The sequence below is a fragment of the Hypanus sabinus genome, chromosome 11, assembly GCF_030144855.1.
Source record: "Hypanus sabinus isolate sHypSab1 chromosome 11, sHypSab1.hap1, whole genome shotgun sequence".
Lineage (NCBI taxonomy): Eukaryota > Metazoa > Chordata > Chondrichthyes > Myliobatiformes > Dasyatidae > Hypanus > Hypanus sabinus.
The window spans coordinates 56,270,108-56,296,247 of NC_082716.1; the positions used below are offsets into that span (position 1 = coordinate 56,270,108).

Sequence of the window (26,140 nt, forward strand, 5' to 3'; positions counted from 1 at the left end):
ACTATTCGGAGGCCTATATGATTCTCATAATGTTTTTTATACCCTTGCAGTTTCCTAACTACATCCACAACGATTCAACATTCTCTGACGTTATGTCACCTTTTTCTAAGGATGTAATTCCATCTCTTACCAAGAGGCACACCACCGCCTATGCTTTCCTGCCTGTCTTTTTTGATGCAAAGATGTTAATCTCCCAACTATGGCGTTCTTTCAGCCACGACTCCGTGATACCCACATCATACCAACAAATCTTTAATTGCACTGTGAGTTTGTCCACCTTATTCCGAAAGTTACTTGCATTTAAATATATCACCTTAACTCCTGCATTCTTCAACCAATTACTGGCTTGCCCTTCCTTACACTCATGTTACATGAATTATCTACTGGTAAACCTTCTGGCTCAACCTCAGCTCGATCATACTGCTTTCCATCTACCTGCCACGTTATTTTAAACCACTCCCAACAGCTCTAGTAAACCTGCCTGCAAGAATATTGGTACCCCTTGCATTCAAGTACAGACTTTCCCTTTGTACAGGTCCAACCTGCCCCAGAGTAGGTCCCAATTAACCTGAAATCTGAATCCCTGTCCTCTGCTCCAGTTCTTCAGTCACACTCCTATCTGCCACCTCATTCTATTTGTATCCTCACTGTTACATGACACAGGCAGCAATCCCAACATCACTATATGCTTGAGGTCCTGCTTCTCAGCTTCCTTCCTAATTCCCTGTATTCTTTTTTCAAGATGTCCTTCCCTTTTCTACCTGTCATTGGTGCCAAATTGTACCATGACTTCCGGCTTCTCACCTCACTTTTCAGGATATTGTGGACATGTTCAGACATTGCAGACCTTGGCACCTGAGAGGCAAACTACCATCCATGCTTCCTTTTTGCATCCACAGAATTGCCTATCTGTCCTGACTATAGAGTCCCCTGTTACTGCTGCCATCCTCTTCTGTTCCCTACCCTTCTGAGCTGCAGGGCCAGAGGCAAGGCCACTGTTGCTTCCCCGAGGTAGATCATTTCCCCCCAGTAGTACCCTTATTGTTGAGTGGAATGGCTAGAGGTGCTCTCCTCTATCTGACATTCTCCCTTCCCTCTCCTGACAAGTCACCCATTTATCTGTCTCCTATAGCCTTGGTGTGACTACCTCCCTGTTGCTTCTGTCTATCACTGCTTCACTTCCCTGAACAAGCCAGAGGTCATTGAGCTGCAGCTAATGCGGTCTCTAAGGGCTTGCATCTCAATGCATCTGGTGCAGATGTGGCCATTGGGGAGACTGGAAGTCTCCTGGAAATCCCAAATCTGATACCCAGAACACTGGCACTGCAGACATACCCCCTATTCTTTTAAGAGTTAAATAAGAAATAAGGAATGAACTTACCTACTTACCTTACCTCCCCCCCCCCCCCCCCCCCCCCCGTTCTTGCTGGAGCCTTACTATTCTGTCTCGGACTACTCCAAAGATGACTGCTCCCATAATGACCACTCCACTAGGCAGTATCTCTCTTTATAAAGATTGGGTCATTAAAGCTCTTTGCTGAACCTACGAGGGAATGCTTCTGTTGCATCTGCTCAGTACTCCAATCAACAAACCACAGCTGTTAGTGTGCCTTCTCACTGGTCTATAATTCCCATAATTATCCTGATTACTTTTCTTGAACAAAGGCCATCCTCCAATGTTTTGGTCAATAAGAACGCAATGATAATTGCCAACACAGCAATCTCTTTTCCTTGCTTCCATTAGTAAACTGGGGTACATCACATCCAGCACTGAAGGCCTACCTGTCCTAATTTTCTTCAGAAATTCTTCCACATCCTCTTAACCTTTGCCATGTTCAGCACATTTTCCTGTTCTACCCTGAACTCACATTATCAAGGTTCCTCTCACTGGTGAATTCTGAAGCAAAGCATTTGTTAAGGACCTCCCCTACCTCTTTCATCTCTAGACACCTTTCCTCTTTTTATCAATGCTTAATTCTGCACTCACTTTAGTCAGCCTCCCATTCTTCATAAATGTGGAGATCACTTTGGAGTTATTCTTATTTGCCAAAGCCTTCTCATGTCCACTTCAAACTCTTCTAATTCCCTTCATAAGCTCCTTACTGGCTACCTTATAACTCTCAAGAGCCCTGATCTTTACTTTCTAAATCTTAAGTATGCTTCTTTTTTCCGCTGGGTAAAATGTTTCATGCTTCCTTTACCAGCCTCAGTGGGACAAAGCTAAGAACCCTATGCAAATACTTTTTAAATGACCTCCACATTTCCATGAGAATATGTTCCCAATTTATACTTCCAAATTCCTGCCTAATGGTATAATTAGCTCTCCTCCAATTAAATACTTCCCTATACTACCTGCACCTGTAAGTTGTGGTCACTGTCCCTGAAATGCTAACCCACCGAGATCTGCCACCTGACCAGGCCCTTACTTAGTACTAGATCCAATATGACCACTCCTGTAATCAGCCTGTGTACATTGTGTCAGGACTTCTTGCCGGACACACCTAAAAAAATCTGCCCCAACTACACTTCTTGCACTAAGGAAGTGCCAATCAATACTAGGGAAGTTGAAGTCAGCTATGACAACACTTATTTTTACACCTTTCCAAAATCTGCTTACTGATCTGCTCATCAGTGTCCCTGTTACTATTGTGATCTATAGAACACACCCAATATGATTGCTCCCTTCCTGTTTCTAACTTCCACCCACACTGATATACTGCAGTTGTAATTCTATTCTGATTAACACTCCCCACCTCTTTCCCTATCCTTCGAAGCTTCTAAAACCTGGAACATCCGGCAACATTTCCCACTTTATAACTACCAAATGTTGTAGCTCCATGTACTTCTATGCTTTAAGTCCATCACCCCTATTTCTGATATTTCTTGCATTAAACTGGTTTCAACCCATCCAAATGGCTGCATTTATGCCCTACCCACTGCACTCTCTCTACACATTCCATCTATCTTTAACACTATCTGCTCCATCATCTGACCTACCTCTCTGGTACCCATCCCCCTGCCAAGCAACCCTTCCTAACTGCTCAAGCAAGCCTGCCTGCGACATTAATTCCTCTCAAATTCAGGTTTAACCTGCCCCTTTGTACAGGTTATACCTTCCCCAAAAATCCACAAATCTGAAACTCTGTCACAATGCTTTGGCAACATTTTCATCTGCTATATCATTTTATTCTTACCCTCACTCACACATGGCACTTTACTAACTTTGAGGTTGTACTTTTTAGATTCTTTCTGAGCTCTTCAGGACCTCATCCCTTCTCCTAGCCATGTTATTGGTACCAGTATGCATAATTTCTGCCTGCTTACTCTTCCGCTTAAAAACGTTGTGGACTTGATCTTGCCATTTTCCAAATATTTGTATACAAATAACCTGAGTTTTCTCACATTGATGTACTATTTAACTTATACTCTATTCTATCAAAACGTACACACATTTACCTGTGTTGGAAGTGCATCTGTTACATCTCCTCCTGTAACACTAAACTCCAGAAGTCTATCCCCAGTTCCTGAGTTTATTACACTTCAGCTTGTCAAATGCAGATTTAAAATTTATATTATGCACTTTGGAATATTGCTCTTCAGGAATAACCCTGCAGAATACCTCAGAAGAGACTATATCTGTAAGCGCTGTGGTTCTACCTCGAAGCTTCTTACATTCACCCCTCACCTTTGACATGCCTCCAAGTCTAATTACACACACACACATTAGCACAGAATAACCTTGTGAGTAACAGGAATCTTAGAGGATAACTGAAACTTAAGAGATTCATTTTTTTATTGAAAAATATCACAATTGGGTTTTTGCACAATTTTATTTTGTAACATGCATTTCAACATGTTGTAGCCGTCGTATCAAAAATATCAATAAAATGCAGCATATAATCAGGACTGTGACTCAGCAATACTGAGGGACAATATTTTATATTCAAGCTGAAAATTTTGCTGCAGTAATACAATAGCATACAAAAAGCTTCAATGAATTTGACTTGTAAAAACTATGACCCCAACAACAACTCCAGACAGTGTAAAACCACTACCTTTTAAATATTTTAAACATTCCATCATTTTAATAATTTAAAAAAGTTGTACCAAAATGGAATGAATCAAACATAATTAGACTCTTGGTATATTTATTATTTTTCCCCTTCCACGATAAACTGTACAAATTTTACACAAATGAATGCGAGGAACAAGTATTTATTCAAAAAATCCTTTGAAATTCTATGTAGAAATATGGCAAAAATACAGAATGTATTTTGACCCCACATAATAAGAATTTTTACATATATATATTAACATATATAGATATATATATATATAAAAAGGACATCACTGATGTCAATGACTGAATTTATACAAACCAACCCAATTATTAAACCAGGTTTTTCCTTCCCCAAGATGACAAAAAGCATGTAAATACATTTTTTCTAGATTTGTTGAGCATCCAATTCAACAGGCATTTGGTGTCTGGAATCAGACAGAATCAAATTCTCAGAAACATCAGATTTCACATGCAAGTTTGCTTCTGATATATCTGCATTGTTCTTCTCAATTTCAGAGTCATCTTCTGTTTTCAGACTCTTAGCTGGTATTTCACAATTTGATTCAAACTCATCATTCTCATTCTGCGCATTTACCAGGCTGAGATCACAGAATCCATCATCTTTCTCACAGCCATTTGTGCTCATTTTTGCAGGTCCTGAAATTGTGGAATTACTGACAGGCCCATTGTAGTTTAGTTCCTTGACTTCACCATAATCATGCCACTGATCTGACGTCTCAGCTGAACCATTAGCATTCACTCCTGAATCACAGACAAAATAAAATTCAGTTCTTTCTTCATTCTATTATCTGCAGGTACTTTACAGATAGAAAACAAATGTTCTTACTTTAAATTTACCACCATGTGTAATTTTTAAAAATAGGAAAAAAACAAGATTAGACAGGACAAAATTGTGATGCATATCCAGCTTGAAGGTTGGATGTTCTGGAGGGTTATATGAAGGTGATGAGGAGCATGAAACTGAACTGGACCATTCACATCACGGGGGTTCTATGCAATACTGATGTAAATAATCAATCACAACTGCTCCTGAAACACTCATCCAAATCTCTACATTTGATTCTTCCAAACTTTTTGGCGGACAGATATCATCCACCATCTGTAACTTGAATTCATTGACAACTGCATTGCAAACCCTAACTTGAATCTTGTCTAGCAATGCTTCAATCCTTCTGTGACCTTCACCGTCCAACTCTGAAATCTCCGTTAGCTCTAAAATCTACAGTGTGATTTCTGTAATCTCCCCATTCTGATCTTTTGTTTATGTCTGATTTTTATTTCTCCATGATTGGTAGTGCCCTAGGTTATTCAAAATTACTCCTAAGCCCCTCTCTCAATCCTTAAGACACTCCTTACAACCTACCTTAATATGAGTGTCTTGGTTAATAAGGTTCCTGTAGAGTCTCTTGTGATTTCTTACTACGTTGAAGATGCTGAGGAGATCCAACCTGGCACATTTCCCCTCCTCGTCTGTCCATTTTTAACATGAACATAGCATATTTCGACCAAATCACTGCCGTTCCCAGTTTCTACTTGGTTATATTTCTACTACAACTGATGATACTGCACACTGTGACCAGGAATTCCCCTCAAAATGCACAGCGACATCAATCACAGCAGAAGCCTGCAGAATGGTACCTGTCAGAGAAAGAAGAGGAGCAGTTGGGTAGGGAAGGGAAAAGGGAAACACGATTTTTTTTTTCAATGCCAGGATTTTGTTTCCCTGGTACAAGGGTCAAGGGAGTTACTGAACAGCTGCAGAGCATCCTGAAACTGGAGAGCGAAAAGCCAGAGGTTGTGATATTGGTACCAAAGTTGAAGGCAGAAATAAAGTTAAAGTCCTGCAAGAAGAGTTTATAGAGGTAGGAAAGTTAACAAACAGGACCCCAAAAAGGTAGTGATGTTAAAATTTTTTGCTATGCAACATGCCAATAAGTACAGAAATAGGAAGGTAAAGGAAATGAATGTGTGGCTGGAGAGATGGTGCTGAAAGGAGGTCTTTAGATTTCTTGAGAATTGGAATAGTTTCTGGTGCAGGTTGGATCTATACAAATCTGACAGATTGCACCTCAGCAAAGCTGGGATCAATATCCTTGCAGGAGATTGATGGGAGGGGGGAGGGGAGAAGAGGGGAATTGAGTAAAGTTTAATATTATTTGAGAGGGTCTTAACTAAAGGCATAACTAATGGTAAGCAGAAGATGCAGAAAGTGAAATAAGGGCAAAGAGGATTCAAGTAGAGAATAACATTGAAAATGAAAAAAAGAGTAAATCTCTATCAGAATGCGTACAGCATTCTCAGTAAGTAATGGCAGAAACAGAAAATAAACAACAGCAATCTCATGGCGTTATAGAAATAACGTCTGGCTGTAGGGTGAACAACTTGGAAACCAAACATTCCAGGGGCAGCTAACATTTAGGAAAGAGAGGCAAAGGAGAGAGATGTCCAATTACAATCAATTTGTGTCAAATGAAGAACTAGCAAAGGGCACTGACATTAGTAGGTGTTATTTATGGGCAACTGAGGTGTTGTATAGATTGCATGTCATAAATCAGGAAATTACAGTGCAACAAGGGTAATACAGTAATCATAGGAAACTTAACCTATATATAAATTGGAAAATCAGATTTGCTGTAATGTAGAAGATAAATGCTTGGAATGAATTCAAGATGTTCAGCTTGATTAAAATATTGAAGAATCCAGAATACTGTCACAAATCTCATTTACTGCATTGGGAACATTAATAATCAATAACTTCATTGTCAAGCATTCTTAGAGGAGCATACATTTAGAATTTTATATTGAGTTTGAAAGGAATCTATTCAAAGGACTATCAAGAAATGAAATAAGTTGAAAGGCACAATGGTGTATAAGCAATAGTTAACATTTAAATAAAGAATGTACAAGTTGCAAAAAGAGATTTTAAGACACAAGAACTCAAAGGAAAAAGTGATTCAAAAACAGATGACCAACAAAATCAAAGGTAATATTAAATCTAAAGGTATTATAAAACTTGTAGAAATTACAGGAAAATTGGGTGTGTTTTAGAAGTCAGCAGGGAACCACCAACAAACTGAAAAGAAAGGCAAGGTAGAATACGAGTTAGTCTGGGGAGAAACACAAGTGTGAGAAACACACAAGACCTTTTTTGCAGAAACATAAAATGTAAAAAACTTTTGAGGGCAATTATAAGACCTTACAGAGACAGCAGAATTTTCAAAGAGGAAATGATAGGATTTGAACTGTTACTTTGAGTCTAGCTTCAGGGAAGAAGACACACAAAATTTGTAGATATATTACCAGAGTCACGGATTAAGTATTACACTAAAATGTCAATGATTTAGCTCATGGGAGGAAATACTGTATTTCTGCTATTTGAGGAGAGACTATGTAGACTCAAGAGTGGAATTTTAAAGTTTAGATAAATGAAGAGATTTCATCTAAGTTCTTCAAGCAGCATCCATCATCAAAAATCCCCACCATCAAGGCTACACTCTTTTCTCACTGCTGCCAATCAGGTAGAATGTACAGGTGCCACAGGACTTGCACCACTAGGTTCAAGAACAGGTTCACAAACCCAAAGGCGTTTGAAAAAAGGGGCTAGCTACACTCATTTAAGTACTCTTATATTATTAGTTCGTGCTCACTATTTACTGCTACTTATAAATGCACTTGCAGTTTGTTTATAGTTCCTGATATTTACAGTTATTGTTCTAAGCACGCCCACAGTAAAAGATTCTCAGGGTTGTATGTGGTGACATGTATGCACTCTGATAATACATTTTATTTGAACTTTTGAACTTTGAAGTTTGACTACATGAAGGGAGTCATAAACACAAGGTTCTGCAGATGCTGAAAATCCAGAGCAACACATACAAAATGCTGGAAGAAATCAGCAGGTCAGGCAACATCTATGGAAATGAATAAAAAGTTGACGTTTTGGGCCAAGACCTTCTTCAGGACTGAAAAGGAGGAGGGAAGATGCCAGAATAAAAAGGTGGGTGGAGGGGAAGGAGGGTTAACTAGAAGGTGATAGGTAAAGTCAGGAGGGTGGGAAAGGTAAAGGACTGGAGAAGAAATCTGATAGAGGAGAGTGGACCATGGAAGATCAAAGGGCACCAAAGGCGGGAAGAGGTAAGAGGCCAGAGTGGGGAATAGGAAAGGGAAGGAAAAAAATTATCAGGAGAAATCAATATTCATGACATCATGTTGGAAGCTACCTAGATGGAATACGAGGTGCTGCTCCTCCACCTTGAGAGTGGCCTCATCGTGGTAAAAGGAGGCTGTGAACCAACATGTCAGAATGGAAATGGCGATAGGAATTAAGATGGTTGGTCACTGGGGAATTCCACTTTTGGTGGATGAAGTAGCGGTGCTTGAAAAAGCAGTACCCCAATTTACATCAGGTCCCACCAATGCAGAGGAACCTGAATCGGGAGCACAGGAAACAGCAGACAACCCCAAGGCTCTGAATGAAAGGAAGGGAAGAGGTGAATGGGCATGTGTAGCACTTCCGTTTCTTGCAGGGGTATGTGCCAGAGGGAGATTGGTTGGGAGGGATGAGGTAAAGATTGTTCCAACATCATTCTCTGGAACCTCCGCCATCTTCAACGGGATCCTACCACCAAACGTATAATTTTGGTTTCAGCCTGAAATTTCGAATGCTTATTCATCTCAACAGATGCTGCCTGGTCTCCTGAGTTCCTCCAGCAGTTTGTGTGTTGTTATGTATAATTATTAGCTTCATTAGAAATACAGTACTTCCTAGGTAAAAGTGTACTTTAAACAGATAATGTTGGTTTGTCCCTTCTGTTTTCCCTAAATCATAAATTAACAAGATTTTATTTATTTAACTTTATGAAAAATGAAATGTACAAAAATCTTTTTTATTGCACTAATTGAAATTTATAATTAAACAGGCTGTGATTGGTCACAATCAGTTTTATACTCTCAAGCACATGGTAACAATCCACAATTGTATTTATGTTGTGAAGGAAACACAATTATAATAGGTAAGCATGTGAATGCTATCATACATTCAATGGCCACTTTATTAATACACCTCGTTTATTCAAATATCTGAAGAGCCAATCACGGGGCAGCAACTCAATGCACAAAAGTATGCAAACATGGTCAAGGGGTTCAGTTGTTGATCAAACCAAACATCAGCATAGGGAAGAAATGTGATCTCAGTGACTTTAACTATGGAATGATTGTTGGTGCCAGACATGGCAGTTTCAGTATCTCAGAAACCGCTCATCTCCTTGGATTTTAACACCTAAGAGCCTCTAGGAACAGCCTTTAGAACAGGGACCAATACCATTAAGCAAAGAGTCTTTGGACCCCAGGTTGGGAACTCCTGCTTTAGTGTTTAGAGAATGGTGCAAAAAACAAAGAAAAAAATCCAGTGCGCAGCAGCTCTGTGGGTGAAAATGCCTTGTTGGTGCAGTGCTATTGCAGCTCGAGGTGTTGAGAGTTTGGAGTTCAATCCTGGCGCCTCTGTAAGGAGCTTGTACATCCTCCCTGTGGAATATGAGGGTTTTCTTTAGGTGCTTCAGTTTCCTTCCACGATCCAAAGATGTATCGGTTAGTAGGTTAATTAGTCATTGTAAAGGTTCTATGATTAGGCTAGGGTTAAATTGTGCATTGCTGGGTGGCATGCGTTGAAGGGCTGGAAGGGCTTATTTCACGCTGTATCTCTGAATAACATAAATAAATACAGCAGCAATGTGCAGACGAACATCTCTGAACGTACAACACGTTGAACCTGGAAGTCAATGGCTACAGCAGAAGACTACAAACAAGTACTCAGTGACATTTTGTGTGTGTTGTAGAGATTTACTAAAATGCTTTCTGGATTAAGAACATGCCTTATGAGAATAGGCTGAAGAAGCAAGGTCTAGTCTCTTTGAAGCCAAGGGGGATGAGAGGTGGCTTATTAGAGATGTACATGATAAGATAGAGTGAGAGAGCCAGAGATTTTTTTCCCAGCGTGGAAATAGCGAACACAAGGTGGCATAATTTTAAAGTGATTGGTAGGGGGTGGGGAGAGAGGAGGGAAATGTCACAATTGTTTTTTTGTTAAAAACACAAGAGTGGTATGTACATAGAACATGCTGCCAGGGGAAGACATTAGGGACATTAAGAGACTCTTAGAATAGGCACATGAATTAACAAAAAAATGGGGGGCTATGTGGCAGGGAAGTGTTAGAATGATCTTACAGAAGGTTAAAAGGTCAGCACATTGTGGGCTAAAGGGTCTGTAATGTGCTGTTCTGTTCTATATTTTGACTGACGATGCAATGCCTCCTCCTCTTCCTCATCTGCCTGAAATTATATACCTAGGGATATTGAGTTACTAGTCCTGTCTGCCACTTAACCTTGGCATCAATATTATATGTTAATTAAAACTTTTGAGTTCAACTACCATACTAGACTCCCTGTATCAAAACAGATGCAATTTAGCCTTCTATTTCTGCATTTACCCATCTGACTTAAAAGCTTGGAAATAAAATCAGTATTTTGCTGATTTGAGAACATGTGTTTCCATTCAAAATTATAACTCATGGTTCAAGTTTCATGTCCTGTTCAATGTTTTAGATTACTTTCCTGATAAAACAAAGCCCCAGAATTTATATCCAAAATAAACTGCAATCTTAACGCTCAGCGACCCAGAAGAACTTTTGATATAGAAGGCAGTAATACTTTTAGGCAAACACATTCACTCAGCAAGCCATCTTTTCACCTACATTTTTGTTTACAATTACACAGAATAATAATCTGTATTTAAGCAGATTGAGGCTGAGTCAGTTTGCTGAAAAGGCCTAGAAGTACTCTCCAACTGGATTAAGATATTCTAGCAAAGAAATAGTCAAAAAATGACAAGATTATGTTGGACATTAAAGCAAACAAGTTCTAACTACCTTACGATTACATCTATGTTTTGTTGCAAAATAGAATGGTATCTAGCACAGCACCAAACAAGAAGATTTGCCCATTGAATCCTTGCCAACTCTGTGCAAGTAAAATCCAGCAAATCTCATTCAGCTGCCTTCTTCCCATAGATCTAACTTCAAGCACATCTCCAATAAATTTAAACAGTGGTTTTGGCATTATTGATAGGCCATGCGTATCCAATTAGTAGAAATTATTCAGCAGAGAAAGCCTTTAATCCTGATTTGAATTTGCCAAACATGAACCAAAGAATGTTATTAAATACAAGTCAGCTTGAAATATTTAGTTGACTATAATCTTACAGTTTTTGAAACAGGAAGGGAATATAAATAGGTGCATGTGTTAGAGTATCAAAAATTCAAGTTAATATCAAACAAAGCAACATTTACAACTTGCTCAAATTTCCCAAAATGTGCTGTCAAACACAGGACCACACTCCCGGTGCTCAATCCTAAACCTTGCACTTCCCTGCTGTGCTGACAAAATTCAGGGATACAGTGATGAGCCTCTTGGTCCAAATTAGTAAAGAAGACAACTAAAAGTCAACAAAACCAAGAATAAACTTTGCATGAGAGCACACTAAAGGAAGCCAAAACATGATCAAAGTATCTTCAGCATCCCTATTCCACAGGTATGAAGTGATACTAAGCAGTTTGATAAATGTTTGCCAGAATAATAATGATGATTACTCATAACCAACTGGCAAGATAACAACATGAGACCACAAATCAAAAGCTATGCACAAACAGAATTACATACTATATAATAATTCTAGTTGCTTGAAAGGCGATGATGGGAAGCATGCAGGATAATGGGATCGATTGAGCTCAAAGACAAAACCATCAGAGCAAACTTGGTGAGCTAAATTTTCATATTATGATAGCAACCAGTAAAAAGCAGTGTTCTAAATAAACATGGTATTAACTTTTCACATATGAATATCAAAATTTTGGTAACTTGTTATAACACCAATATTGCTCCTTAACCAATCTTGTAATTTTAAGAGGTGGAAGCTATATCCGTTCTTAAGTCATAGTGGAAAGTATTGGTACAGTCAAATCTTTATATCTTGTAGCGATTGTGATTAGAAACAAGTCACTAAATGGAATTTCAGATTAAAACAAAACATCAAGCTCAAAAAAAAGTTGGCAACCGTTCCGAATTAGTTACGAGTTAAATAGTTAAAGCGAATAACTCCAAGGATAATTGTAAACATCGCATTGGGAAAACAAAAGGGGGCCAGATGTGATCAATGCAGCTTGAGACAAACTAAACTAAATTAAGATGCAAGTTCAATCAAAAACATTAGGCATTCACTTCTATATGGCATTCCTGCTGAAAATACACTGTACATGAATTATGGGTAATTAAAATAAGGCAAACACTAATTTATTTTGAATTTTAATAGTGCAGGGTATGCACACGATGGATGTTGCAGGTGCAATATGCCTAATGATAGCAGAATATCAAATGTACAGATCTCACCGTTTATATTACTTCCTATTGTAGCATTATCTTCCCTTTCTGTCTGGCTGCTGCTGCTGGTTGAGGTGGTTGGAGGCGGGGAAGGTGCACAGCTGGAAGCTGTACTCTCAGTTTCATCCAGGAGTCGGTCCATATAATCCCTGAAACCAATTTCAGAAGGCTATTACACAAGTGTCTGGCCACTCATTTCAACTGCAAACTGGGTTCAGTACACAAAGACATTTAGTTTCTCTTCCCCTCTACCGAACAGAACTTATCATAATTAATTTGATATTCTTTAATATCTTATATATTAAGATATCTTAATATCTTAATATATTTAATATGAATACATGATCAAACTCAAAGTACCAACTTTTTGAGTGTTTAAAAATGCTCAGTTTAAAGTTAAAAGAAGTGCTTACACTTAAATTGCTAGCAGTAGTTTGATATGATCAGAACACATTCTACAAGCAGTGAGGAACTATCACACTAAAAAAAATCAAAAATACACCCCAAAGTATTGATAGATTAAAATTTCTGCTCCCGATCACTTGCTGATATAAAAAGGCTTATTCTCCTTTATTTTCTTCTATAAAATTAAGTCTTTTGTCACTGTTAGAAAGGGTCTGGTTTCAGTATCGCTCCTTTACTAGCAGATTACCCAAATAAAAGAGCTGCATCCAAATTCAAATAAGCCACTGAAATTCAGCCAAACTAACTCCCAGAGGCAGAGGGGAAGATGATAATATGTGGGAGGCTTCTCTAGGAAGATTAGGTCCATTTTTAAAAGTATTAGCATATCTTTGGATGAAGTTATTTGTGTTCATATATGCAACTAGATATACTCAAAATGTCATGTTTCCACTTTGATATGGCAATGCAAAAGTTGACAATTTTACAGGGAAATCAGGAGCAAAACATCGCTTTGGTTAAATTAGCTACAAGTAGGTTCCTCAATGTATACATGCAAAAAAAAGTTAAAGATTTTTAATATGGTGGAATGGAACAATAATGGGATGTGAAAAACAACCAACACATTTTCTAATGCAGTATTAGAAAATAAACTGGACTTGTATATCATGGAACTAATATTTCAAAAATACTTACGTAACTCCTGGATGAAGATTGTATTTCTTTTTTCCAAACCTAGTCTGTTGTGCAAAAAAATCATAACGCTCAGACTTCTTCCACATGTAATAAAATGCTACACAATCCCCTACTGACCGTGTTCTCACCTGTGCATGTTAATAGAAACAGATTAGTAACAAAGCACTTTAAACAATGCAAAAAATTAAGTACAAACATAACCCCAATTTTAAAGAAGTTAATCAATCTCGTGAAACCTGAATGCTAATTTGCCTAGCCAATCAAGTTTCATCCCAAATAATATGCTGTTGGGCTATTCCAATGATTAACAATTCAGACTAAATGCTTCTAATGGCATGCGTGTCTCAAATAGCTGACCAGTCCAGCTCCTGGCCTTCACGTGTGGTTTAGCTATTAAGCTCAGGGAACTGTTTCTACTGATAGGAGAAGGGGCATACATGGGTTAATGGCATCTTAAAACCAGTTGCTTTGGGCAGATGGGGCTTATCAGCCATGGGTGGCAGCTCTTCTAGGAGATTCTTGGATCTCACTGGGCAGCTACCACGCAGCATAAACTGGGCAGCCCCGAATCAAAAAGGTGCTGTCCCACCGCTGTCTAACTTTTCTCATTGGGTGCATGGGGACTGTCATCCAATCTGCAGACTGAAAACACTGCACCAGGTAACAGTAGAGACAAGTTCTAAAACTGGGATATCAGAATGTTCAGACAATGATGATTGGCCTCACTGATAACTTCCAAGACATTAGTGATGTCAGGAAGACAGCTGTAATAAACGAAGAACTCAAAAGACTTCACGTGGACACAGCCATTTTAGCTGACTTGGACAGACTAAGGAAAAAACTACAGCTTTTTCTGGCAAAGGAAGGGTCCTGACAAGCCCAGAGAGCAAGAAACAGGCGTTGCAGTGAGGAGCACATGGTTAAAGAGGGTGGAACCAGGCAGCGATGGATCTGAGTGACCTTTTACACTTCTCAACACCAGCGGAGGTCCAGTTAATCTTGTCAAGTGTATATGCTCCCATGCTGCGCTCCACATCTGAGGCAAAGGATGAATTTTATGAGAACATTACAGCCACTGTCAAGAATACCCCCCACCCCCAGCAAGGAACATCTTGTTCTCCTGGGTGACTTCAATGCTAGAGCGGGTGAAGATCATGACTTATGGCCTTCTGGACTATGCTTAGATCACTTTGGTATAGGCAAAATGAACAGGAGAGGGCAGCGATTGCTGGAATTCTGCAACTATCATAATCTATGAATCACCAACTGACTTCCAGACCAAGTTTCAACACAAGGCTTCCTGGAGACACCCTCACTCCAGACACTGGTACTAGCTGGACTTGATCATGTCAGGTACTCCTTCCTCGGCAGCATGCTTCTAACAAAAACTTCTGCGGAACACCACCTACAGCACAGCCTTAGTTACCTTTGTGAAGAAGACCTAAAAAACAAATGTACAACGCTTCTATCATCTGCAAACTGCTGTGCAGTACTGAGAACTGGACAAATTATGTTAAGCAAGAGAGAAGGCTCAAACCTTCCATTAAAGGTGCCTTTGTCCCATCTTCTGCATATCCTAGCGAGACAGAGCATCCAATGCTAAGGTTCTCTCATGCCAGCCTCCCTAGTATGTACACCCTGCTCAGGCAGCGCTGGCTGGGTCATGTCTGTCGCATCCCAAAAGGTATCTTCCATGGTAGGCTTCAGGCAAGAGAACCATTGGCTGCCGCTACCACAACTGTGCTGCAGTGATGTTTGCAAGCAGGACATAACGACACTGGACATCAACATTGAGTCCTGGGAAGAACTTGTAGCGGATTGCACCAGAAGGAGAATTTACCCAAAACCTTAAGTCAGGTGAGGAAAAATTCCTGAAAGTGGCAGATGATAAACTGGCTCATAGAAAGGAACATTACATCTCCAAGAGCTGAGACCACCTATAGATGTGACCTCTGCAAGACTGCCATTCTCACAATGGTCTCATCAGCCACAGATGGTGCTGCACCAATGACGCACATAGCTAAGATGCAACATCTTGGTCAACCTCGACCAACGGAGGGCCACACACACTATGCTTCTGATTTGAAGCAGCACCCATCAAATTCTAAGTGTTCACTAGAATATGACTTCAAAACCAATATTGGAAGTAAATTATTTCAGGAAGGTTGTTTTAAAAATATCTCCATTATTATAAGCTCAGACAGAATCTCTTGATGGTATCAGCCATTTGACATGCTGAGTTTTTATGTCAGAAATATTAAAGTCATTCTTCACAATGCTACAAACACAGAACTTGGTGGATTTCAAATCTTTTGAAATCCTGGAAGCTCTAACTACTTTCCTCCCTCTAAGTAGTGAAATTTCTTCAAAATACCGCCCTCCTAGTGGTGGTGACCTCTGGCCTGATGCCTGGGAATATTCAAGAAAGGTAATGCTGGATGTTGAGTGTGCATTATAATATTAGCAGGTAATAAATAAATATTCTTATTAAAATAATCATCTGTTATGAAAAATATAATTTATTGTTATTACTAAGGTAAATAAGACATTACAAATAGTAAACTTTTGATGGATATGTGAAATTGAAAGGCAAGAACATTGCTTTATTATACTGCAAAAACACTTATTTTCTGTAACAAATGGGGCCAATATTTTACTTGTCTATCTAGTGTTTTTAAAGAGAATTGCGCCTTATACACTCTCTGAGCTCTAGCAGATCTTGTGGCTGAGCCAATGGATTCATCATTGAGCCCAGCAGAAGAGCATTGATAAGCCGAAAAGGCTGCAGTCACTATGAATGGACCACAAGAAACGGAGCCCCAGTCACTTCAAGGGCGCTATCTAGCCAAGTGCCAAGCCACTGGCATTTTCCAATTGGAAAGTGATTATCTGACTTTACTAATTGAAAATTGTGCAGAAGACTTTTGACAGGTGCTAAGATTATGTGTATAAGGTATGTGATGAGCAAACCAAGCTGAGATGGGGTCCAGAGTTGACTCCCTGTGGTGTTTGTGTGTGAGAGAGAGAGTGTGAGAGAGAGAGAGAGTGTGAGAGACAGAGTGTGAGAGAGAGAGAGAGAGAGAGAGAGAGAGAGTGTGAGAGAGAGTGAGAGAGAGAGTGTGAGAGAGAGAGTGAGAGAGACAGAGACACACACACACACACACAGACATGATTTAATATTATGGCTTTGGCTGTTTACGTTTGTTCCAAGGACACTTTCTTTGCCTGCTTGTGAGGATTCTTGCTGAGACAGCAAGACGGGCCCAGGTGATGGACGGCTGGTGCCCTGCAAGGGGAGATAAAAGTCAGGTCTGCAAAGACACAAGCAGGCACACCATGGGACACTGAAAGAGTGTTGTGCACCCACGTGAAGGTGGGGGTTTGGAGGATCAATTCGGGGAATCAATCAGTGGCTCACAGTGTGTGAAGGTGCGACCGGTGGAGACTTGTTTGTGTGTCCACCCTTGCCTGGGTGACAGGTCTACCACTGAAGAACGGTCATACGGGGTCACAGTCGGTGACCAGAACAGGACAGGAAGATAACAGAAAGTTCGATGGCAATGGCATCACCTCTCTCTCTCTCTCCAACGTTACACCAGAACTACCTCGACCTAAACTGAACTGAACTCTTCACCATCATAAGACTATCCATTTACCCCTAGACTTTGAAAGAGCTTGGTTTTGATTCCTATTTCCACGCTTCTGTATATATCATTGCTAACCTGTTTCATATATTTGCATTTTTATAGTACTGTATTACTTAGTTTACTAATAAGCACTATTAGTTACAGTAATACCAGACTCCAACGTGGATTCCATTTCTGCCCGGTCACTGCGTACGTGACAGGTATTAGCAGCACTTGCTAAAAGGAATGCTCTATGTGGGGAGCTGCACAAACTTTCAAGAGCATCCCTGGCATAAAGGGTCAACTCATTTTGCACTCGGCCTCTGGGCAAAGTGCATAATGAATGTGGTGAATGAGCATACTAAGTTGCCCAACTCCGGCACAATATGGTTCAATATTACAGAAAAGGTTTTCAAATGTGAAATTGAACCTTTAGGGGCAGTTTTAATAAAACACACACAAAAAATATCTAATTTTTTTGGTAATACTAGAAAATTTACATGATCACTGCATGATAATTTTTCAAAATTTATTCATCTATAGGATGCATATGCATCAGTCAATGTCAGTATTTATTCTCCCTGAACACAGGGTAAGCAATTAAATATCAACTGTACATATACATCTGCCTGCACCATGAGTAGTAGATGAGGCAGGAAAATGTGCGTTTTTGCTGATTGGCACTCCAAACTTTAGTTTCATATTTAGAATTATTGGTATTGTTCAATTAGCAACATTTATATCAAAAAGTCAAGATTGCAAGCTTAGATCCACAAGATTTTACCTTGTTGGCCTGGATCAAATGGAAATCTTTCCCATATGCCTTGAGACCTTGTTCAAAATTCCTACATTCTTCTTCACTCCAAATAGAGAGTTCTTCTACAACAAATGAAAATCTCATTAACTTAAAAGTGCCAATTACAACATGATTCACAAGTATTAAGCACATTTCTTCTATATCCAATTGCACTACGTATTATGTGCTGAGTATACTACTTGGCTGACTGTAAGTAAACAAAGATCACAGCCAAAGGTCTAATTTTTAATCAAAGTCATTCCATTCAATTTTGTTTTTAAAGTTTTAGCATATGGGAACACGTCCTTACGTCATCTGTGAATTAGTGACCCATATCTAACCATCATAACTTTCAGTGACAAGCATTTAGTCTTCCCTTTTGATATATTTCCCTCTTGCCACTTTTATAGTGCAAATTTATTGCTACTAAATAATAGCACTCAACACTGGGAAGTTTGTAATGCCAAACATTTTGGATGAGGGAAGTAGAGAGGAAATAAAAGCTTTACTTTGATATTGTGATAGTAAACTTTGGTGCTCCACTGATTCATTTCTCATGGAAGTTTTAATTAAAAAATATTCTATATCTTGTTAATTATTTTGTTTTTCATTGCCGTGTTTGGGATAATGAGATTTCACTTTACTGGTACTCAGACATATTCAAAAGATTCCCAGTCCTACCTCTCCTTTTATCTTTTAAATGTTATCCATGCTAGCATGGTCAGTTCCAAAACATGTAATTCACAAAACTTTAACAAAAAGCCAATCATAAGGATGCAAAACAGCAATCAAAATTAAATGTTTGTTGGAAGTTACCAAACAAAAAAGAGGAAGTGAATAAACTCTCCTGAATTTAGCTTTTGAGAAATATACATCCTACTAACAGCAAGGTATGAATTTAGCTTCAAAGTAGTCATGTGTTTTAAGAAAATAGATTAAACCAGAAATATTAGAAACAATAGGAAAAAATGTTCAAGACTTCTTGTAATCTTTCCTGATAAAATGTATCTAGACCATCTCAAAGCAATGTTGACATAAGTCTCTAGGATAAAAAAGCTGAAAAATTAAACACTGAATACAGTCCTCTGAAGCAGGTGAGAAAACAATTCTGGGTGCTCTGAAAAAAATTAAAAATGTAGGATTAAAGTCTCTGTTAAACCAATAGGAAGTTTTGTTACCAAATAATCTGTAACACAAACTGGGAGAATCTGAGATGTGAACTTTAGCCAAATTAAGCCTGAAGGAGGAATGCAGTTCAATCTTTGAATGAAGAGCAAGGGTTCTGAGGGACCCAGAAAAGCACAAGATAACATCCATTTTTTAAGTAAAAATAAATCTGTTTAATCTCCTGATCCTGGATACTGTCTGTGTATGTTTCCTCCGGATGCTCTGATTATCTCCCACACCTCAAGAGACATGGATTGATACGATTTGCTAACCACTGCAAATTCACTTGGTGTGCAATCAGTGGTAGAGTCTGACGTGATCTGATGAGAATGTGGAGGGAAATAAAACATGTTTAGCTTAAGCAGGTAGTTGGTTGTCAGCATGGACTCAGTATGCCTAAGAACTTATTACCATGCTGTATTAATGACTGTCTATGCCTTTCGTTCTCGTTGAAAGTGTTTTAATTTCCTATCTTCAACTTTTTCTAATACTCATGCTTTTAATAATGTTTCAGCCTCTGAATGTTTCCTAATGTTTGTTTGATGTTCGGCTGTACTGCAATTTGGCTGTATAGCAATATTTTTCTCTGACTGTAATACCAAAGGTGGACATTGTGGTCTACAAACCTGAAAATATAAAAACTTGTCAAGTGCTGTTGTCATGTTATATTGAACTGGGAAAACTATGCCCACTAGATCAACACTAACGAGTCCAGGTATGGTATGTCCTTTCTTACTGTGTGGATCAGCAGCAGTCATTAGCAAGTTTTAGTCAGTCCATGATTTCATAGCCAAGCTGAAATGGTTATAATCATGCTCTATTGTCATGCTACCAGTTGCTAAAGAAAGACTATATAATGGAAAATTAAAATGTTCTTACCTCTGGCTGCTTTCACATTAAATTTCAATCTTCGCAGTGCCTCCTCTGTATCAAAGTTGCACTTAACCAATTCATACAATGCCTAGGACAAATAGGATTCACAAATCACAAATTCACTTTTCCAAATCAGTTACCAGATGTATGATTTAAGTTTTTCATCTAAACCTGTTTGGTGTCCAGAATTTGATGCACATAAATGATTTTAAAAGTAACAATCTATAGTTATTATTTACTATTATAGGTAATTACACAGTTATTTCTAACAAATTAATTATAAAATATTGCCATACTTTTTGTTGCTTTTTTGTTACTTTTTGTGTTCTGAGTCTAATTTATAATAAAGGTATCAAACTGTTAGAGGAAAATTACAATAAAGCTAATAAACTTTAATGTGATACAAATGCTGAGTAGAACACTAAAGATGAGAAAAATACCTTGCAGAATCTAGGAAACATTTCCACATATAATAGATAGCTGAGGCTTGGAACACCCCTCTATGTTTAGCAATCACTGCTTCATCCATTATTGACTTTACATTTGAGTAATATATTTTAATTAATCAGAAGCATGAAGAACGGAAAGCAGGTTTATTGGGTTAGGTCACGAATCTGCCATAATTTCACTAAATGTCAGAAGAAAACAGATTCATAGGCTGCATGCGTACTCCTTCAGTATAAATGTGTGCACAATACTAGTTGTCTCAAACATTCACGTAATTATGATGTGATTTGCTCAGCATTTATTTCACATGATCTACATGCACCACATCTGTACGAGGTGCATCGAGCTGCAGTTCCCGAGACCATGTTAATGAACAACAGCTGCAACCTGATGATCTTCAGCTTATATGGGAAAATGAGGTGGTGACAGAAAGGAGCTACAGGGAGGAAGTCACCCCCAAGATGCAGAAGGCGAGGGGATGAGGGTGGGTGGGTGAGTGACTGACTGCCAGGAGAGGGAAAGGGAATAGGCAGCCAGTGCAGATTTCTCGTGGCTGTTCCCTTCAATAATAACTATACCACTGTGGATACTGGGTGGGGGGTGCGGAATGTGGTAATGACCTACTAGGGGAAAACTGCAGTGACCAGCTTTCTGACACTGACTCTAGCCCCTGGTTCAGATGGGACAGGGGAAGAAGAGGAGTGCAGTAGTGATGGATTACATAGTTAAAGGAGAATCAGTGGACGTGAAAGAGACACCCTGATGGTATGTTGCCTCCCAGCTGCCAGGGATGTCTCGAATTGGGTCCACAGCTTTCTAAGGAAGGAGGGTGAACAGAAGAGGGATGAGGCCCTGAAGAGAGAATATAGTGTTAAGTAGAGAGCTGAAAAGCAAGTTCTCAAAGGAAGTAATATCTGGATTACTACCTATGCCACACAGCAGTGAGGTGTGACTAGGCAGATGAATGTGTGGCTGAATAATTGGCTCAGGGGGTAGAATTTCAGATTTCTGGATCATCGGGATCTCTTCTGGGGATAGCATGACCTGTGCAAAAAGGTTGGGTTACACTTGAACTTGACTGCAGATTTGCTAGCGCTGTTGGGTGGGTTTAAACAAATTTGGCAGTGGGATTGGAACCAGAGTGATAGAGCTAAGGATGGAGCAGTTGGTATACAAGTCAATGCAATGTGTAGTGAGACTGTGAGGAAGGACAGACAGATGAATGGGAAAAATTGCATCAGTGTGATGAGTTAAAGTATAACATGGGGACAAAATCCAAAAGAGTGATGAATACAGGACTGAAGGTGCTATATTGGAATGCGCGCAGTATACAGAATAAGGGAGACGATCTTGTAGCGCTATTAGAGATTGGCAGGTATGACATTGTGGGCATCACTGAGTCATGGTTGAATGAAAATCATAGATGGGAGCTTAACATCCAAGGATACACACAGTATCTAAAGTACTGGCAGGTTGGCAAAGGGGGTGGCTCCGTTGATAAAAAAAAGAAATCAAATCCTTAGAAGTGACATAGGATTAGAAGATGAAGAATCGATGTGGGTGGAATTAAGAAACTGCAAGGGTAAAAAGACCCTGTTGAGACGCATAAGCTCTACTCAGGCCTCCAGCCAGGTATAAGTTTGATTTTAACTAACGTTTTGATGATAAACTCCGGCACCTTCATCCGGGCTGATGCCTAGGCTGGAAACTTGTGAAGAGTTTATGCGTCATATACGCCAATAAAGCACTAGATCCTTTTTCAGCCTGATGGGAGTTTCCAAACAGTCGTCAGGATGTGAGGTACAAATTACAACGAGATAGAAAGGACATGTAAAAAGGGCAATATTACGATAGCCATGGAGCATTTGTAAAATGCCTGTGAAATGGTATTTTAGAGTAGCTTGTGGTTGAACCCTGTAAGAAAAAGCAATTCTGGATTTGGTGTTATGTAATGATTAGGGAAGTGAAGGTAATGGAACCCTTAGGAGCCAATGACCATAATATAATAGAATTCACGCTGCAGTTTGAGAGGGAGAAGCTAAAGTCAGCTCCATCATTATTACAGTGGAGTAAAGGGAATTAAAGAGGCAAGTGAAGTCCAAAACAGCAGAAGAGCAAGAGTGGGCATATAATATGGCAAAAATTACTAGGAGGTTTGCTGATTGGGAAGTTTTTAAAATTCAACAGAATACAACTTTTAAAAAAGCATAAAGACAGAAAAGATGAAATACGAAGGTAAGCTAGCCAATAATACAAAAGATACCAAAAGCTTTTCAGATACATTAAGAGTAAAATAAAATGAGGCAAAATGATAATTGACTACTGGAACATGCTGTTAGAGTGGTAATAACGGAGGATAAAGAGATGGTGGATGAATTATTTTGTGTCAGTCTTCACTGTGAAAGACATCAGCAGCAGAATGTTGAGTATCAGGGGAAAGAAGAGAGTTTATTTGCTGTTCCTAAGGTGCTTGGGCTTCTGAAAAAGGTAGCTGAAGAGATTCTGGAGACATTAGTAAGGATCTTTCAACAATCACTAAATTCTGGAATGGATCTAGAGGACTAAAAAATTGTAAATGTCATTCCACTCTTTAAGAAGGGAAGTAGGTAAAAGAAAGGAAATTATAGGCCAGCTCGTCTGACTTCAGTGGTTGAGAAGATGATGGAGTCCAGTATTAAGGATAAGGTGTAAGGGTAATTGTAGGCACATGATAAAATAGGCCAAAATCAGCATGGTTTGTTAAGGGGAAATCTTGCCTGTCAAATTTGTTGGAATTCTTTGATGAAATAACAGGCAGGATAGACAAAGGAGAATCAGTGGATTTTGTTTACTTGGATTTTCAGAAAGCTTTTGACAAGGTGCTAAACATAAGGCTTCTAAATAAGGCAAAAGCCCATGGTATTACAGGAAAGATACTAGTGTGGATAGAAGAGTGGCTGATTGGTAAGAGGTAAAGAATGGGAATAAATGGTGCCTTTTCTGGTTGGCTGCCAGTGACTAGTGGTGTTCTGCAGGGCTTGGTGTTGGGACCATTTTTTTCACATTATATGATGGTTTTGTGGCCAAGTTTGCAGACTGTATGAAGACAGGTGTAGGGGCAAGTACTGTTGATGAAGCAGGGAATTTGCAGAAGGACTTAAGACAGATTAGGAGAATGGGCAAAGTAGCAGATGGAATACTGTGTTGGGAAGTGCATGGTCATGCACTTTGGCAGGAGGAACAAAGGCTCAGACTATTTTCTGAATGGGGAGAAAATTCAGAAATCAAGAATTGCAAAGGGACTTGGGTGTCCTTGTACAGGATTCCCTAAAGGTTACCTTGCAATACGAGTCGGTGGTAAAGGCGGCAAATGCAATGTTAGCATTCATTTCAATATAACAAGAATATAAAAGCAAGGATGTAATGCTGAGACTTTTTAAGGAATTGGTCAGACCATATTTGGAATATTTTGAGCAGTTTTTGATCTCTTATCTAAGAAAAGATGTGCTGGCATTGGAAAGGGTTCAGAAGATCTTCAGAATGATTCTGGGAAAAGAAAAGGTTAAGCTATGAGTAGTGTTTGATGGCTCTTTAGCCAGAGGGTGGTGAATCTGTGTAATTCATTGCCACAGACGGCTGTAGAGGCTAAGTCATTGGGTATACTTAAAACAGGTTGACAGGTTCTTGATTAGTAAGGGCGTCAAATGTTAATGGGGAATAGGTGAGAGAATGCGGTTGAAAGGGGTAATAAATCAGCCAGGATGAAATAACAGAGCTGTCCAATGGCCAAATGGCATAATTCTGCTCCAATGTCTTATGGGCCTTACCATGAAAAATGGCTTGCTAGGAGGAATAATTGTTTGTAGTTAGGCAAAGTAGGGCAATGAAACCCATATGGATTATGCTTTATTCAGGTCGATTGTCATATTTGTAGACTGGAATTTAATTCATGCAAGGGCTGTAATAAAAAGTCTTAATTTGAAGTCATGGTAATTACCGTACAGGCCAGAAAATGATACAGGAGGAACACAATATAGCTCTAGATTTTTGACCATACAGCAACTGCTACTGCAGATGTATGGGAGACATTCAAAATAATTATTTTCAGAGACTGCCTAATGTGGAAGCACAAGCTTCAAAGAAGATTGCTGTTGCTTACCTAGAAATCTTAAACTGTCGTTGACTTATCTGAACGAGTTATTTCAAACTTTAGTGAATTAAATTTAGTTGCATTATTTTCCAATAGAAAGAATGCCTCAACAAGGAGCAATATAATAAGTAAAAGGCATTTTCATTACATTTTGAATATTTACTCTTTTTGCAATAATGTTAAACAAAGATGAATGAATTGACTCCTTAATCTTACAGTTCCTACCAAACATATTGACTTTCCTAGTTACTTGAACTGGAATAAAAGGAATACTGGAAAATTTGAGACCTTCATTATTTTAAAAAATTCCAACTTTAACTGTAAACTAGTCTTGTTCAATATATAAAAACCAATTTTACAATTCAACATACACAACCAACCTGTTCATTGTCCTTTATGTGCGAGCCTTCTGGTATTGCATCCAATCCCTTCTCCTCACCCGTACGCTTACTAGCATCACAAAGAAATTCCACCACTTTATTCTCAGGCAGAAAATCAGGATTCCACAACAACTGGTCTTCATTCTCATATACTAGACATAGATTTTTATAAGATCCATTAGTGCACAGCTTTACCTATGCCATATACTTGCGATCACTACGCATCTTACTTGGTTTGTTTTAAAATTAAAGGGCACTCCTATAAAAGAACAAACTTCAATAGCTGACAAATAACCTATGCGTTTCAATCTTTTAGATTATCTGAAAAAAATTAAACAAATTGAAAAGAAAATAATGAATTCACCTTCCTCAGTTACAGCTTACAATGGCATAGAAATCTTGAGGTGCTGTAAGGATTTTGATAATTAATCGAACCAACCACTCCTTACATGCAAATCCTGAAAAGATCATCAAGCTTTCTGATGGTGTGATATTGGTCGAATACACAATCCCACACCCTTACAACACACTTTTATGGACTTAGTTTTTAATCATGAACAAGCACATATGTTGACATCCTTTCGACTCTTAATTGTGAAAACTTACTCTAGCAGATAATCAAAAAGCCACAGCAGTATTCCCCAGTAATGATACTGGATCAGCATACACAGTCAGCTCACTCAATTGAAACATGCAATAAAGCTAGAAACTTTCTGGGTCACCCAATTCAGAAGTTATATACAATGAAGGATCTGGATTCATTTGAATTGTCTAGTAAAGATCCAGCACACAAGTGAAAATAAGAGGAATGCTTTTGTTAATTTAAAAGGTTAATTTATTTTTGAAACCTCAGATGTTTGGTCTTATGTCAGACAGAGTATTTCTGCGCTGACTGAGGTGAAAGAGGAAATTATGATCTCTCTTTGATGGAGGGTGACATTTGCTATAAAATCCTAGTTCTGCAAAAGTAAATAATTAAAAGAAGAAATGCAAAACATTCTACAGATAACAGATTGGAAATGTTTCCTGTGGATTACCACCCAGAATCCACTATCCATACTAAAGAATCCTGCTGTGTCTTTTATATCTATCCCCACATATTCTGGCAAAAAA

At 38.8% G+C, this 26,140-nt stretch overlaps 1 protein-coding gene across 4 annotated transcripts in view; it reads right to left on the reverse strand.

Annotated features, from left to right (window-relative positions):
- Positions 1–3,775: 3,775 nt before the first annotated feature.
- The window catches only part of LOC132401981 (mesoderm induction early response protein 1-like), a 47,009-nt gene continuing 24,644 nt past the window's right edge, over positions 3,776–26,140 (reverse strand). For 2 of the 4 annotated variants that reach the window (XM_059984378.1, XM_059984375.1), the window contains exons 8-13: positions 25,028–25,179; positions 20,078–20,159; positions 18,020–18,114; positions 13,610–13,737; positions 12,521–12,660; positions 3,776–4,822 (exon numbers count right to left, since the gene is read on the reverse strand). In XM_059984378.1, coding sequence (XP_059840361.1) covers positions 4,446–4,822; positions 12,521–12,660; positions 13,610–13,737; positions 18,020–18,114; positions 20,078–20,159; positions 25,028–25,179 — 974 coding nt within the window. In that variant the 3' untranslated portion in view covers positions 3,776–4,445. Of the gene's footprint in view, positions 4,823–5,444; positions 5,720–12,520; positions 12,661–13,609; positions 13,738–18,019; positions 18,115–20,077; positions 20,160–25,027; positions 25,180–26,140 lie in introns of all 4 variants that reach the window. The other 2 variants (XR_009514769.1, XM_059984377.1) reach the window with 2 other exon arrangements.